Source organism: Notechis scutatus, chromosome 6, assembly GCF_049901735.1.
Source record: "Notechis scutatus isolate UNSWTSFEM ecotype Mainland chromosome 6, rNotScu1.2, whole genome shotgun sequence".
NCBI lineage: Eukaryota > Metazoa > Chordata > Lepidosauria > Squamata > Elapidae > Notechis > Notechis scutatus.
Window position 1 is genome coordinate 19,177,180 of NC_142014.1, and position 18,408 is coordinate 19,195,587.

At 37.7% G+C, this 18,408-nt stretch overlaps 1 protein-coding gene across 2 annotated transcripts in view; it reads right to left on the reverse strand.

Annotated features, from left to right (window-relative positions):
• The window catches only part of TBC1D22A (TBC1 domain family member 22A), a 111,294-nt gene that overhangs the window by 16,021 nt on the left and 76,865 nt on the right, over positions 1-18,408 (reverse strand). For both annotated transcript variants that reach the window (XM_026677657.2, XM_026677656.2), the window contains exon 12: positions 5,966-6,061. In XM_026677657.2, coding sequence (XP_026533442.1) covers positions 5,966-6,061 — 96 coding nt within the window. The remainder of the gene's footprint in view (positions 1-5,965; positions 6,062-18,408) is intronic.

Here is an 18,408-nt window from a genome sequence, read left to right on the forward strand (position 1 = left end):
CATATGGGTCAATATAAAAGAAAAAAAAGAATGACATGGCCATAGGTGTATATTATAGGCCACCCAGTCAAGCAGAAAATATAGATGTCCTTTTTGCCAGCCAACTAACAAACATATGCAGGAAACACACAACAATAGTAATGGGAGACTTCAATTATCCTGATATCAATTGGAAAACTAATTCTGCACCAAGTGAGAAATCAAATAAGTCCCTAACCAACCTAGCTGACAACTTTGTTGTCCAAAAGGTAGAGGGTGAAACTAGAGGGTCTCTCACTTGGGCCAGATGACCTACAAGGTCCCTTCCAACTCTGATTATCTGTTAAATCTGTTAGTAAAAAGAGAAAATCTTCTGTAGGCAGAAACTGACATGACATTCTTATAGTACTGTATTTTGATTGAATCTTCTTAGGCAGGGATTCCCAACCCCCCGGGGTCTGGGGACTGGATCAATTCACGGCATCCCAGCAACCAGTCCATACAACCAAGTGAAGCCCAATTGGCAGAATGCAGGCAGTATGCAAAACCACACCCCTCCAGTCCACGGAAAAACCTTTCTCCATGGAACCGGTCTCTCATCCCCAAAAGGTTGGGGGCCCACTGTTCTTAGTGATGTAAAACTTCTGTTAACTCAAAACACGTTTTGTGACGCCTGTCCGCCTGTTATTAAAAATTAATAAATAAATAGAGACTAGAGCTTTATTATTTTTCCTTTTTTCCTTTTGCTTTACATTTTAACAATTGATATTTTACTGCAGGATTTTATTTTATTGTATCATGATATTTCACTGATTATGTGAACAAGTAGATATTTCACTGATTATGTGAACAAGTAGAGAAAGCAAGTCTGTGGTGGAACAGGCAAGGTTTGAAGAAAGACAATATCTGAGGTGGCAAAAAAAATCAGCAAAGCCAACAGAGAAAACATAGAAAAGGGTACAATAGTACTGCAGAAACATATAAAAAGACAATATAGTCATTGCTCATTTGTGGGTTCGGTTGCAGACCACAGCAATAAAGCAAATATTCCAATAAAGCAAGCCACATGAATTTTTTGGCTTTCCAGTGTATATGAAAGTTAAGTTTACTCTACTGTAGTCTATTAAGCGTGCAATAGCATTATATCTAAAAAAAATCTTATATACTTTAATTTAAAAAAAACACTTTATCAACAAAATTGGTAATCATCACCCAAACTTTCAGCAAGTCATAACCTTTTTGCTGGTAAAGGGTCTTGCAAAGAAAAAAAGCACAGTTTGCAAAGCACAATAAGACAAGGTATGCCTGTAGATCATGTAACAAATGTGACACCTACACCCAAAAACTAGTTTTTAAGAAAAGCAAGTAAAAATATTTAACATTCCCGGGCCTTTCAAATATTAGCGTTTTAACAATTTCATTTGCTAATAGTCATATGCTGATGGACGAAAAGATAATGAAATGATTTGACATTTCATACTACAGCACAATTGATCACCAAGGAATCGTGTGTGCGCTTTCGACAAAAAAATTCTCTATACAGATAACCCTCTCTTTTCTGAGACAAGAATTATATCACCTTTCACTTGAGAAAAATTTGACAGCTGAGCCACAAATGACCCAAATGCCTCGATCTGTTATAAATGCGTACAAATGAGAAATGGGAATCAGAAAAATTCAGCTGCAGCTATATATACCAAAACAGATTATAAGATCAAAATACACAGTCCCTGTTTAGCAACTACAGTTTAGACCAGCTATTTGGTTGTTAAGCGAAGCATGCACTAAGTAAAACGGCAACGGTGCTTATGATCTCACTTCAGCTTTCCTATGGTTTATAGAAAAATGTCGCAAATGTGGACAATGGTGACAAACTTACTTTTTTGTCACTATAATTGCAAATGGTTGCTAAACAAGGCAGTCGCTAAATGAGGGCACTGGTATATTCTTTGAGGATCTCCTGGTCACCTCACTTCTTCCTCCAAGACATCTATTTGACCTCATTTTACCTTGCGGCCTCTTTAGTCTACATTCAAATACCACAAAAACCTTCAGTGAATACAATCATCTAAGGGACATTAACCCATATTAAACATGTTATTTCAATTAAAAAAAAACGAGCATTAATAGTAACAAATCCTTTTGGTTACCACGCATTTAATTACGCATATGCTCATTTCAGACACCCAGAAAGCATTCCTGAGGCAAATTCCAAGAGCTGATCAATGACACTGCAAAGGTAACAGCATTGACCTAATCATATTAAAATATTGGACTTTCAAAGAGAATCTATGGGATCTGCATTTTATTATACTGCTGAACGGTAGCATTACATACTAAATGTACGCTTGGGATTAAAATGTGAGGATCACAAACATTGAAACAGAGTGGGATTGAAAATAAAATCTTGCACAAAGCAGGGTTAGCAGAATGATCTGAACGCCCTGAGGTGAATATTAGACTATATAACTTTTCTCCTTTTCAACCCCTCTGGTTTTTTTTTTCCAAGCCACCTTTTCACCCCAAAATTGCTATAACTGCAGCTCTTTAGAAGGAAAATAAACTAATACGTTGGCGATATGCTTCTTGGGTTGCTATGTTACAGTGATTATCCAATTAGCTACCTGCCTGTAGTGAATAATAATGGCAGCATTTAAACAAATCGATAAAATACATCCAATCAGTCCTTGGCAGGCCTTTCGGTGTACTTTAGAAACATACCAACTAAGAATATAACCAGTCAAAAATATGCTTTTGCAGTTTCACAATGCACTTTTACACTGCAAATGCTGACACATAAAACAATCTTTTAAATGAGCCCATTTAATTGGCGTAGAAAGAGAATTCTAGCCTCTGAAAGGGTAGATGACATAAAGTTAATATAATAAAATGTTAATGCAGGCTTTGCATCTTCCCTGAAGGCAACTTTAAGGCACAAAAGGCAACAGTTCACTTACAGCAGTCACATATATTCCACAAAGTTGCTAGATAAGAGTTTTTAAAAAAACATTTTTCTATCAAGAACCTTAGAGCTAATTGTGCTTAACAGCTACATGGGTCAACCCTGACATCCTGCACCCTGACAGACCATTGGAACTATGGCTAATGATGGAAAAATACATTATAAACTAAATAGCTTTGAGTTGCTATCTGGATTCCAAACTCTTCTTACTCGTGGTCATGAGGTATAGCCTGTTCTTCTCCTATTCTTGTACTGGAGGCTCCTTCGGCTGACTGTCGGCTGCCTGCAGTTCAGCAGTTCGATCCTCACTGGGCTCAAGGTTGACTCAGCCTTCCATCTTCCAAGGTCGGTAAAAGGAGATTACAGGGGACGCTGTAAACTGCCTAGAGGGGGCTGTAAAGCACTGTGAAGCAGTATATAAGTCTAAGTGCTACGGCATCAACTTAAGGATAGATGAAGAATTTAAAACGCAGTGTTGGAATTAAAAGCTTGGCACTGTTGAAAACACAGGCGAGAGAATAAACCTAGGTGGCCATAGTGATGGCTCCAGGATGACAACTGGAAGTTTCTGTTGAGTTGAGTTGAGAGGCTGAGCATTTGGACGAAAGCCAGCAAGGAACAATGCACTCACTCCCAGATCCCATTGCTACCAGAACTGGTCCAGCCTCACGGTTGTGGTTTGCAGGCAGCCGGTGCAGCTGGCAACAGAATCAGACAGTGGGGAAGAACGGGGACTAGTCAAGGAGTCTGGAGAGGACTCGGACGAGGGTCCTGTGTCCAATACAGAGATGGGGCCAGGACTATCTGGGAGTGGGATGCTGCCTCCGGAGCCTCTGGAGTCTGGCAGCAGCGAGGTAGAGGACCCTGTTCCCAGTGCGCATGTGCACAGAGCTGCTAGAAGTCGAGAGCAGCTGAAACAAAAAGGGGTGATTCGGGAGTAAGGCTGGGAGATGATTGCCCCTCCCATCAGGTATAAAGGGCAGGCAATGATGACGAAACCTTTGCAGGAAGCAAAGTCGTTTGCTCGGTTCAGATTCATTCTTGAAGCTCTTTGTACTTCGGTTAGTTTCTTTTCTAGTTCATTTGACACTTCTGTTATTGGCAGCACTTCACAAGAAGAAAGGTGGGTGCTTATCTTGAGGGACTGTTTGAAATTCGTTACTCGCTGGGAATGAAAACAATTCCCAGTGTTGCAATAAAAGACTTGTTTTTAAAATAAGTGTGTGCGTAATTACTGTCTCGGAAGCCTTGGTCAGAACATTTACTGCCCTGCACTGATCCCACCTCTTTCCCTTTCACAGGGTTTCCTCTCTACTGTGAGGGTGGGAAAGCAAAGCTATCACAGCTTTGCTCTCACAAGGACTGGGAAGAATGTTTGGAAAAACAACTGGCTCAACTCATCAGCAGGGCTTTAGATTAGAAATGGAAGGAGTGGGTGACCCATCTTTAAGGCCAAACCCCAAGCACAAACCACAACACAATAAATCAGACAATTAAAAAAGGAAGTGTTGAGAAGGAAGTGGGACTCAGATATAAAACAGGTGACGTAGGAAGCAAACACGGGGTTAGTCATAATGCGCTCAAATGCCAGTATGCTAATGCTCAAGAGTTTTGGGAACAAACAGGAAAAACTTGAAATCCTAATACATGAGAGCAGGCATGATATTGCATCATTACCAACATTTGGTGGGATGGAACCCTTGAGTGGAACTTATTGCTAGAAGGATATAAAAGAAACTGACCCAACAAGAGGAGGAGAAGGAGTTGCTTTGTATGTAAGGAATCACTACATGTCTACAGAAGTACAAATACCAGGGATAAAAGCCCTCTTGAATGCATTTGGGTGAACATTAGAAGAAAAATTGCTACAGGTATATTCTACAGGTATGCCCAACCAGGCAGAGGAAACAGATGAACTATTTGCTAGTCAGTTAAATAAGGTGTGCAAGAAACACTGTAGCAATGAGGGACTTTAACTACCCTGACATCAACTGAGAAACAAAATCTGCACCAGGCTCCTGTTGTGCCTAGCTGACAACTTTGTCAGCCAAATGGTAAAGGAGGGAAATAAAGGGTCAGCTATACTGCCTTTAACTCTTACTAACAGGGATCAAATGATAGGACAGGTGGAGGTTGCGCGAACTTTGTAAGTGACTCTGTCGCACTAGGATACGGTCATAGTACTCAACATAATGCAGGCAGAAACAATTGAACAAAATCAAACTAGTGTTCTAGACTCCAAGAGAGCTGACTTCGACAAACTAAGACATAAATTAGGAAGGATTCCATGGAGATAAATCTTAAAGGGAAAAACAACTGAAGATGCTTAGGAAACTCTGAAAAAATATTATTAAAGCCAATCAAACACAGTATGGCGGCGGGGGGGGGGGAAATAGATCCCAAATGAAACCAGCATGGTTGCATAAAGAACTTTTTGACAGATCAAGGGACAAAAAGAACAAGTATAAGATAGAAAGTAGTTATTATAAAATTGTATTTCAACATTCCTCCTCCTCATGTCCATGGAGAAATATAGATACTTCAGGACAATGAAAACAGGCATTCTCTGCCTACATGGGGCAGATCACTCTCTGGGCTCCATTTAAACATAATTAGATCGTTTTTCCTTTATCTTCCCATATGGCCAGGTTAATTAGTTTTTACCAATTATCAAAACTGTCTTCCTTCCGCTTAATTTTTTTTCGACATGAAAGTTGATGTGCTGGAATTGTATCAAATGAAGTTTTCCTGCTCCTAGTAGACATATTTTTGTTTTTTCACACCATCTTGATGTTGCCTCATCCAACACAAGGAGAAGGACAATTGGAAAAATATTCAGCTGCAACTTTGTACTTTCCTTTCATTTTAAACTCAGCAAGAGAAATACAGAAAAGCATCCAAAATGTATGCAAGGCTGTTGAAACCCGGTAAAAATGGAAGTCTTTTTCAACTAGTGAAGGTATTTTTTTTAAAAAAAATTAAAATATCCTTTTTTAGTAAAAATAAAAATAATGTTTTACTTACTTGGAAGTCTTTCTCTTCAAGGATGTCCTTTTTCCACCTGACAAGGAAGGCAGCACAGACATACAGATGGAAGTGGGAAAAACCTTCGGGTTCAGACTGTTAAAATAAAGCATATATATATTCAACATAAAAATACATTTGAGTAGATAACTCAATACTGATCAGAAAATGTTTTTGTTGTTTTCCTCATTTTTAACATGTAATTGTCACGATTAATTAGCGAATCAGATTCCAAATAAAAGCCTTTTGACTTGTGTAGAGAAAATAGGAATAAACAAAACTACGCTATCCAAGGATCACAAGCTTATGTGAGTATATAAAAAGCATAATATCCGCCAATAAGCTTTGTTATTGAGCATCAAGGAAACCTCCCGGCTTCAACTTTAGGGAAGAAAACCGCTGTGATTTTTCTTCATGGGCAGGTTTTGCTAGGGGAGAGTCAATGGCCTTCATAAATAAGTTCTTCTTAGCTTTGATGATTTCTGAAACAATGCATCATTCTATACCAGGAGTGTCAAACTCCATTTCATTGAGGGTCACATCAGGGTTGTGTTTGACTTCAGGGGGCTGGGGGTGGGCGTGGCCAGCTTGACGTCACTCATGCCGGGGGCGTCTATGGTGGCCTGAGCGCTCTACCAGCGAAAATGGGCTCCCGAGCTCCGTTTTTGGCTGCAATGGCCTCCTGCAACCCTCTGTCACCAAAAACGGAACTTGGGAGGGCCGCAGGTAGCCCTTCCGAGCTCCATTTTCGCTAGCAGAGACACTATGGGCCGGTCCTTCATTGTTTTCAGGGTGGCCTCACAGGCCAGATCTAAGCACCTCATGGGCCAGATCCGGCCCCCGGGCCTTGTTCTATACCATCTTCCCTATTTTGCACTGCATTTTGGCTGCATTCTTCCCTGGTAAGAAAAACTACGGAATGTAGTTTTGGGAGGAAATATCTAAAGGGTCTGTTATTAATCCCCAACCTATCAACATGAGCTTGCTGGGAAAGATCATTATTAAAGTTTCTAGAATCAGGAGTGATCAATATGACAATACATTCATAATCAAGTTATGTCCAGGAAATTATATAACAGAAGGATGTTCTCTTCTACAGTAAAAAAAGAGCATGTCTTACTCAAAAGTCACATCTCATAAACAATTCAAAATGGGAAAAAAAATTCCTAATGTTTCATCAGAATCACAACCATTGTTGCAGAAAGAAGATGGGGAATAAAAAAAAAGGACTGCTCTAGGAATCTGCCTCTTTGCAAGAACATTTAACTATCTTGGACTTTTCTGTAACACACAGTAAGTCTTAGTTTCATGAGGCTATCTGAGTCTAAAATTAATTCCTCCTTTAACCTAACCATTGGGTTCCTAGTTCATACAACATTGGGTTCCTATCCTAATGCCTGACCCAATTATAACATGATATCTGTAGATGACCCAATTCAAATGGAACTTAACACCTCTCTAGAGTATAAGGCAAAGACTTGGAGAAGAATTAGGCCATTGCTAAAGGGATTGCATGAAAACAGACAATAATCTATCCAAACCACAGAGAAACAGAGCTTTTAACTACTGTTACACCCAACAAAACTGACAGGAGATTCAGGGCAAAAGAAAAGCATAATTTTCAGAATTTCAAGGTGACTATGTAAGATGGCTTAAAATGGATTTTTGATCTGAACTAGTATATCTTTTATGTTCCTGGGAGCAGGAAAAAGAAGAAACCATTCTTTTCAGTCTTAATCCAACACCATCTGGCAAAAGTCAAAGAAACTGAGCAAAACTTCAGGAGAAACTTTGAATAATCCTTTATGCCAAGGCCTAAATACCATTCTCTCTATACAAGCTGTATCAAAGTTTTTCTCACTCTAAGAAATGGAAATAAAATAGCAAACTGTGCCAAAGATCTAAATTTATTCTTGATATTTCCTGTTTTCACATTGTTTTTCAGTACCGTTTGCCTAGGCTCTTTTAAATTAAATCAAATAGGCTTAAGCATTCAGTTCATTAAAGGAAAATGCATATTCCCTTTAGATCTGAGAATTCATCATAGTTCAGAGATAAAACTAGGGTATAAAGCATTTCAAATGGATAGTCTTGGACAGTTTTGGAAATTGAGCAAAGCACCTAATGCATAATTGCCTTTCCTAACACCTGCTACCTATTATAACTTTCCATTTGCAGCCCTTGAAGTTACAAGCAGATTCATCTTTAAATGTATAAAATGGCAGGCCAATAGCTAAAAGCTGCTTAGAAATCAAATATAAACAATGACCTTGATTTAAATATTTTAGCAAAAGATCTTAAAAACAGATGTACAGCCTTCCAGAAGACTTATTCTGAACATATTAGGCGTGACTCTGAGTGCATCACCACAGAACCATCTGTCATCATCAATAAAAATCACTTAGACAGTTAACACCACAAATATCACATCGCCTTGCAAAAAGTTTTATCGCTCCCCTGGATGAAATTGAACCCATTATTTCAGACTTTGCCCTCAAAAAAATCTCATGAATTAGTCATGAATCTAGCTTGAGGGACAGAAGGAAGGATAGCAGAACATATTGTTATTACATTGCATCCCACCACTTCAAAAGGAAATGTTATTATGAGGCTTAATGTTACATTGGTTCATAATTGCAATAAAACCTACTGTTATACCAAGAAATTTGCAGGCTAGTTTAAAGGGTCAATTCCCAATTGCAGTAAAACATATACACAGATTTTCCCTTTTCTAAAAAAATAAAAATAAAAATTAGGACCCAATACAAACACCTTAACAACAAATATCTCGATTCCTTTGTAGAATTCTTTATGCATTGTGCTACTAAAGTCTAACTATGTTTCCTTGGAGTAATAGGAGTAGTTGTTCTAAGTAGCTTGAAGTAATTGTGGGGGGTAGTTTGAAGAGCAGCTGGAGACAGTTGTTTTGAAATTGGTTTAGGTGAATGGGTTACAAAAAGAAATGGTGCAAAGGAAATAGTTAAAAGGGGTCTTAGGTGGAAAGTACTAATTGGCTACCACTTTTCATGAGCTATCAAATTCTGTCCATTGACTCATTCCAGTCCTATCTCAGACCTTTTGCTGGTACCTTGACTTCTTACTGTGCAATTATGTCACCTGGAGGGAAAAAAATATCAGAACTAGAGTTGAAATAATCCTCCTGTGCTTAGGAGCCATAAGGAAGTGAATTGTAAGCACAAGCGAGGGTTAAGGAGTCCTCTCTACCATATTTTGAACCAGACACCCATTTCCTAAACATCTAAAGTTGTGATACAAGAATAAAGATCTAAAAGTTGTGACAGAAGACTGTAGCAGTCTTTTTCAGAAAAAGCAAAAGTCCAATGTTTCAAAAGCCGATAACCGCCATCTTTTAGGCTTCAACTCTAGAACCATAATGAAAATTTGCTATGATCAACAATTTGCTATGACTTAAGTTGCGCATATGTAATCCTACATTATTTAAATTAGATTTCAGAAGGAAAAAATACAAGTTTCTTTAGTATTATCTTTCATACTGAAATACACAATCTGCAAATTCTTTTGAAGTGCACATTCTGCAATGTCCAAGTAACTTAAGCAACAGAAGTGGATATCCATAAAAGAAATAGCAAAATTCTGAAACTCTGTTCTATAGTAGGAGGTCATTTGTAATTTTTCTGAAAAAGCTTTTGCAATGGGTGCTTCTATTTGACTACAACCTGCCACAAAGTTCCACTTCCACACTAGTGAATAAACACCAAGGATTCAACAGTCCTGCTATGCAAGCAGAGTCATACAGCTGGTCCAGCAACCAGTTAATTCAATTGAAGGCTTTCCTTCCACCTCGCTTTCAAAATATAACGACATAATTGACAAAATAAACAAATGAACGAATGAACTTATTTTGGAGGAGGTTTTCATGCAATAGGCAGTTGATATATTTTTGTTATTCCCCATTTTCATTAAGAAAGCTATGCAGAAAGAAATGGTGGACAATAGAATTATATTTTCCCCTATCAGAACTATTATAGGAACAGCTAGAAATTGGTAAAACATTATCCCACTCCCTCTGCAAATTTACCTATGAGCTTCCCTGTTTAATACTAGGTGCAATTCTGCCATTTATACAGACCAATAGTAAGTACAATGAGTAAGACATGAGCAATTGATAGTAAGAAAGAACTGATAGGGTCAGAGCTGTTAGACTGAATAATTTTTCTTTTATGTATATTTTTGCATTGTTAACTGCATTAACAATTGCAGTCTGGGCAGACTTAAAATAGCTGAATGTTCCTGTTAGGAGCCACCCACCTTACCTTCTGTAATCTGATTCTTTCCAGTTATGTTGGATTACAATTCCCAACATTCTGAGCCAAAACTCTGTTTGGATTTAATTCAAATGGAGTAGTCTGGAAATCCTGAGATGATTTTGATTCTAGACAAACGGGTACAATTACCACTGGACTGCATCCTGCAATCTCTCTAAGCTAAAAGTTTCTCTGAAACGGATCAGCTGCAGACCAATTTAAGAATTACAAGAATGTATCAGCTGCAAAACCTTTTTGTCAGCCTGTGTGTATATTCTCTCAGGATTAACATTCTGGGTATACGTGTTCTTCTGAGCCAAGACAAAGTGATGGCACCTTCATATCTGATCCTAATAACATGCATTCCAATGAGTCATGAGATTCATATATGCCATTCTTTTCACCTAATTCAGATCTGCAGATCACAAGAAATAGAAGCTGAAAGAGTGGGAAACAGGGAGGTATTCTGTCAGAAATTAGTATTTTGAGTAAGCAGCTCCTGTTAAAGCAGCCAGGCTCAAGCTTCTGTTTCTAAGAGCAGATTGGGCTGAATGGGAGGTCCAACTACTCTTAGTGATCAGTCAGCAAGCCTAGAAGACAGATCCCTAAACCAGGCTTTGGCAGAGTGGCTCCTACAGGCCGCAGAATCACTTAACCGACCCAGGACCTGCAAAATTAAATAATTACACACAATCCGAAAGAGTAATCAGAATATTTGGCAGCATGCATATTAAATTAAAATAGTTTTTTTTAAGAATGGTCAAATTCTACGAAGTTTTTAAAAGTTTCTACGCTTTCATATGAGATATGTTTTAATATCCGTAACACTGTAGGAAGTCTGGTGAAAATGCCGCCAGCTTGAAATGGTTCCTAACCCATGATGTAAGCTTTCCCAGGAATATAGGTCTGAGGCTGACTGGTGTCTGTCAGGTATAGGACTTGTTAACGTTTGCTTGATATGAATATGAATAGGATTGCATCAGAGGTGGGTATTCAGCCGGTTTGGACCAGTTCTGGAGAACCAGTGGTGGAAATTTTGAGTACTTTGGAAAATCGCCAAATACCTCTGACTGGCCCCGCCCCCATCTACTCTCTGCCTCCTGAGTCCCAGCTGATCGGCTGGGTCTTCTTTTGTTGCCCTAGCACAGGAGAACGGAGCTGGAAAGCAGGTTAGTGGGGTGGGGAGGGAATGGAGATTTTACAATAACTTTCCCCCAGGAGTGGGGAGAGTATAGGGATTTTACAGAATCCTTCCCTTGTCGTGCCCACCAAGACATGCCACACCCACCAAGCCACACCCACAGAACAGTTGTAAAAAAATTGAATCCCACACTGGATTGCATTTACATTCATGATGGATTTGAATTAGTTTTATTATAATCATAGATTAATATTTATCAAGCATGGTTAAGTAGGAAAAAAACCGGTTTACAAGAAGTTATTTATATTAAACTATTTTCACCTTGCCTACTTCAAAGACATCCGTTCCACCTGTTAGTTAAAGGGGCCAAATGTTGCTTTTTTGAAACCAATTTCTATACTTCCTTTTTTTACACTGGGAAAGGCATAAAGAAGTTCAGCCATTCTAATTTTAATGGAATTGTTTGATAGAGAAAAAGAACACCGTAACAGAACAATACACCCATGAGATTAAACACAGATCAGTTTTTGTCATCATTTGTCACTGCATGAAGGACTGACAGCAGCATCCATAGATGAAATAAAACTAAATGTGGCATTATTAGGCCTTTTCAGGTAGCTTTTTGAACTAAAGGTCAAACAACTCCAAGTAATTTTGTGGTTTTTTTTTAAAGAAGAATGTAATCAGTTTTTCATGCTGTGGCATAATTTCTTACCCTACAACCACAATTTTATAACTGCTTGCAGATTCAAGACTCTGCTGAGAAATGAACTCTAACAGAATAATCCTTACCTTGAATTGTTATCTCAATTAACTAGCTCCACTTTAAAAATTAATACTCAAGTTTCTCTTTTGTTCTTTTTTTGCCTTTTGTGTTTTTTTATATTTCAACTTTTCCAGATGAAAAAGTTTATCCTTTAAATGGACAAACACAAAAAGTACATCAGGAATAGATTTTATGGGATAATGGGCTTCAAAACTAACTTTTTTGTTTTTTTAAAAGGCACCTGAATTATTTTTCTACTATTCAGCTGTACTAGAATCTACTGAATTCTTCTCAGTGAATTTTTTCTAATATTATAAAACAGAATATTCTTGCATTTTAAAAAAGAGAATAAAATTTTCAAGGAAAGAATGCAAGTGACTTTAATCTAAAATTATGATTGTGGAAGTCTTTGAAATGACGTGGTTGCAAATCAGGAATGTACTTCAACTCAACAGAATGCCTGAATGTGGCACATTTGAGGCACTTCAGTTATTTTTGTCTGACTTGGCTTAGGACAAGAGTCTCTAACTTACTCTGTCAAAAAGCACAATTTAGCTCAGTAATATATCATGATCTCGATTACAATGGCAATGAGTGCACTATTGGAAGAGTTGAAGAGCCAGATTTTTAAGGGGGGCAGTCCCCATGTTATGTGATGGGATGTTAGACTACACAGTAGATTGGCCAATTCTTGCATTACCCTATTGCTGTGGTGGCGAACCTATGGCACACGTGCCAGAGGTGGTACGCAGAGCCCTCTCTGTGAGCATGTGAGCCATCACCCCAGCTCAGCTGGACATGCACGCATGCCTCCTGCCAGCTAGCTGGTCTTCGGGTCTCTGCCATGCATGCGCAGGGGGACGGGGCCAGGGGTGGGATTCAAAAATTTTAACAACCGGTTCTGTGGACATGGCTTAGGTGGTGGGCGTGACTTGGTGGTCATGTGATTGGGTGGACATGGCTTGGTGGTCATGTTATTGGGTGGGTGTGGCCAACTCAATATCACTCACATTGAGGCACATATCTCCTCGCCTGGCCTCCCATGACTGTGGGGATGCTGCAACAGTCGTAAGTGTGAAAAATGGTCATAAGTCACTTTTTTCAGTGCCATTGTAACTTTAAATGGTCACTCCACACAAGCAAAGTACCAGCAAAGGAGGGGGAAAAAACTCCAGAGAAGTTCCAGAGACAGGAAGTCTAGTCCTGCCAAGAATGTAATAAGGGTTAACGGAGAGGCAGTTTCTGTAAGCAACACCAGAATGTTTCCTTTCTGCCTTCCTTACAGGATTAGGCCAGTAATTTCTTCTAACAACCGGTTCTCCAAACTGCTTAGAATGTTAACAAGCGGTTCTAGCGAATAGGTGTGAACTGGTAGAATCCCACCTCTGGACAGGGTGCGTGTGCAGGGGGGACACACACATTGCATTTTGTGTGCTTTGGGCTCTCGGTGCCGAAAAGGTTAGCCATCACTACCCTATTGGATAACATGGAGCTACAATTCTGCCAGATCTTCAAAGCAGGACAGATCAGAAAATAGGCACCCAAGGGAATGCCAGAAGTGCTACTTTATGGATATACAATATCACAACAGAAATTTGACAGACTGTTGAAACTTGTCCCATCTTATTCCAACAAAATCAAGGCAAGGTTATTTTGAGTTTCTTTCTCATAATTGCTTCAGTCATTGGACTGTGCACAGGTAGTTCTCAACTTATGACTGCAACTGAGTCCAAAATTGTTAAGTGAAACATTTGTTAAGTGAGTTTTGCCCCATTTTACAACCTTTCTTGCCACCGTTGTTAAATGCAGTTGATAAATTAATAACCCAGTTGTTAAGTGAATCTGGCTTTCCAATTGACTTTGCTTGTCAGAAGGTTGCAAAAGGTGATCACATAACCTTGGGACATTTGAATCTATATTCACATATTGTCTGGGTTATCTCCCCTTTCCATATTTGGGACATGCCAATCATGAATTTTAGATGCTTCCTTCAGAGCCACGCTTCAACCAAATTTTAATGGAAGTAAAGTATTTTAGGATTTGTTCAAATCATTTTAGTATACATGATTTTACTGACCTTTTAAAATATATCCACAATTATATCCAAATAAATATATCCACCTATGTTTTATAGTTTTATATCACCATTATCTTGCTAAATAAAATATTATTGATCAGGATAATACAGCAAAGAATAACTTTCCAAAAATGGTATTAGGTGTACCACAGAGACAATGGAAATATAGGAACCAGGCAGCCTGCAAATTGTAAAATATATTAAGAAAATATTCAAAAAAGATTTTATATACAGCATTCAATTTCTTGTCTCCATACTTTCTTGTAACAGAAAAAAATCAAGACAAACACAACTTGCATATTTTCTTTCAAACCATGCATGATCGAAAATCACTGAGGTGATAAAAGTATGCCAGGTCTCAAGGTGTATTTTTAGAAATATATTTACAATTGTTCACCCTCCACTGACATGCAATATATTCCGATCAAGTAAAATAATCTAGAAAATTTTATAAAGTCAAATCTTCGCCTACAATCTATCATGTGATCTCTGGCTAAAAATATTTCAAGATTTTCTATACAATAACACCTCACAATAAACAATTATCTCCAGCACCTGGTAATAATGTAACAATAAAATTATTAATGGAAGTACTTTGTGGATGATAAATATGTAAGAGGGAAAAATAAAGCAAATTATTGGCAAAGCAATACTGGAGACAATTTTGATAACATGGTCTAAAAGGAATTGACTGATGAGAAGAATCATGATTTTGAGCTATATTCACCCAAAATGGCACCTTAATTGCTGGAATGATATTATTTAGCTCCTAAATTGCATCTTATAGGCAATCATCATACACATTACACACACTTCTCTCTTAGAAGTATAAAACTTGTAAACTCTTCATAACAGCAAGGGAGATGAAATCACAACATTTCAGATTTACTCTAAGTTGCCGTGGCATTTTCCTACCCCAGTAAGTGGAATATTTGAAGACATGTTTCTCAGCCGAGATGTTCTGTATTGCTTAGAAATAAAGTTGTTCTGTTCTACTTATTATAGAAAAGAATAGCAAAAACTGTATGGTGTTTAAAAGAGCTGTAAGGTGCATAAATACCTTACCTCTACTGTAAAATACCTCAGCATACCTCAGAGTCAGGTGACTAGCTCTGGACATATCAAGCTAGCTTTTGATTTAAAGAACTACCTGCTTCCCATTTCATAATCTATTTCAGTTTGGAAAAAAATCAGGAGCTCTAAGAAATGCTATCATCAATCCAGGTTGCCTAGAAATAATCCAAAATTGATTATGTATCTAAAGGAGCTGGATAACTGGATTCTACCATACTGTACCTTAGTATAGCATTTCTCAACTTTGGCAACTGTAGAATACAGTATGTGGATTTCAAAGCCAGCATATTGGCTAGAGAATTCTGGGAGTTAAGATCCAGACAACTGAAAAGTTGTTAAGCTTGAGATAAACTACCTTACAATAGCATGAACAGTTAACATTTTTGTTTTTCGCTATAATGGGATAAAAGCTGCAATAAACTTACACAGGAATGAAACATGCCAAATTTCACAGGAAATTGTTTTCAGAAACTGATTTTATAGGATCACGAGTTTTTATTTGGAAAGGGAAGGAAATTAAATGTGCAAAGATTACAACTATGGTAATAAAAGACATATATTCAAAGTTTTTATGGACAGAGGAGTGTAATATAGCTTCATCTACCTCTTTCTTGAGGTAGAACTATGAAATAATAACTCATTGTATTTCCACAAAACAAATCCACCTTTAAGCCAGTTGATAGCTAACACACAGTAGCTCACAAAGCATTTCCATATGAAGAACTGGAGCAAATAATAAAATTAAGCATCTCCCATCTCTAATACTGAAGTAAAGATGATGGCCTCATTCCAAGGGCAGATTCTGAGAACCTGAAATCTGTCCTGTCCTGTCGTTCTTTCTTTTTCCAAGGACTGGACTAGACAGACAACAATTTAGCATGTTGCTTTATATCTGGCCCCAATAACAGACTATTGCTCTGAGAGTTAGCCCACCATCCTAGACCTAGCAAATTGATGTAGATGATTAAATAAACCTTTAATACTCAGTCCTTAAAGCAAACAAAAATCCCAAAATCTATTAAGTGGCATACAACGTTTGCCTCTCACCATACATTCTTGCACTGGTTGAGATGAGGGGTCAGTGAGGTTGCTCTTTTTCTGGTTGCTGCCAAGCTCCAGACTAAGTTCCAAGGCAGGAATCTTACCAGTGTATGCTACTTACTATTGTTTGTAGACTTGGCAACTGATCAAGAGCTCTCTTATTGGCTGTAACTTTGTCTCTGGCTTTAGTTTGCTGGGGGTTTTTTTGTTTTTAATCTCAGGGGGTCTCCAAACTTGGTAACTTTAAGACCGCTGGATTTCAACTGCCAGAATTCTCCAGCCAGCCATGCTTTGGTAAGCTAAGAGCTTGGGATAGGGAGAGGCTACCTCTGGACATCAGAAGCTTGCTAAAAACACCAGGATATAGAGCTCAATGAGATAAATGTTGGATACTTGTGGGTAAACTCAGAGTGATTGAATTAATGAGCCCATCTCTCAAATTGGGAGAATTGGGATAGCTATTTCAGCTTCTTTCATCCTCCTGTTTTCATCCTATTTCTCTTTCTTGCTTACTCACTCGCTCTCTCATAGATACATAGATATCCTTATGGCATATCTCATTGTTATCACATATAATTTGGAGAATAGACAAAATTGGAGTTTTATGGAAGCCTAAATTCATTCATTTCAGCCTGAATTCATTATAGGAGAGTAAATTATAAAGAATACATAAAATATATTGTCAATGTATCTACTTTAATATGAGGATAGATTATGGAGAATAAATCTGAGAAAAGTTCAACTGTGTTCTAATCCATATTCAAACTCATCTGCAGTTGAGCTTTATAAAATATGTGTGATCTGTAATTTACAGTTAATATGAAAGCAGAAAATGTGATTCACTTTCCATGAACTTCTGCACTGCAACCTGTAAATACCCCATATATGTACCTATGACACCACCATATGAGGTTATAATTCATTTGAGTGAATTTGCTATTTTCATATATAAAACAAATCATCTGCAGGGCAGGGCAGATTGTTTGAGGAGTGCTTTGTCTGTAAATTGCCCCTCTGGATATATGGCTTGAAAGCAAGAAGAAGCCACAGCTGTTTCAAGTTTTGGTTGGATGCTTAAAGGGTCTCTCATTATAGGGTTTGCACAGTCAACCATGACAATAAAATAAGATTATATGAGTTTTCCCATTGTACACTTAGTTTTTCAATGCATGATGAAAGGCCTTTCATCATACATTGAAAAACTATCTATAATCAAACTGATTTTTCCTTAGTAAATTTCACTTTATTCAAATTAATTCTTTCCTAAATATAAGAAAAAAGGCTTAGCATTAAATACAGCTCAGATATCACAACAAATATGAACCTGAGTTATAAAATTGTCTGATTTGTTATTAGTCAGGAAAGTGAAGAGTTCAATATACGGACACACAAAAATACTTTTAACTCCTTTAAATTGAACTGTCATGAGCCATCTAGAGAGAAAATGTCAGACAGCCAAGAGGAAATGAAGTTTTAGAACAATACAATCAAAATTATAAGAATACTTGAAAAGTGAGGATGAACTATAAGCCACAAGCTTGTTATACCAATGATTAAATGCAGGTCCAAAATAAATAAGATTCACTCATTTCCTGCTAAAAGGCTTGCTCCCCAAAAAATGGCAGATTGTCATAAAGCAAAACTGGATAGAATAAAAATATGGCATTCCTCAATGTTTAGTACCACTGTTTTACATTAACATTCATTTTGTAATATATTTTGTTTTAAAAATATAGTTTTTAATTTTAAAACTTTTTTTTATTATAGGCTATGTTTAGTCAAGAGCTGGTTATTTCAAATCCTTAAGGTGGACACAGTGGGTGTAAAAGAACATTGAATCCTCACCTGAGACTAAGGAATGTAGGGAAATCACATATTGTGTGAATTTACACATAACCCTATAAAACACTGTCGTTAATAGTCATTAGCAGGTTAGAAGAAAGAGAAGTACCAGCCAACAAAGAAAGAAGGAGATAGAGGGGTACTAATTTTACTTTTACTGAAGAAAAAGCCAAACCTTCTTGTTTTGGATGAAAGAAGACTAGAATGTGATAGACA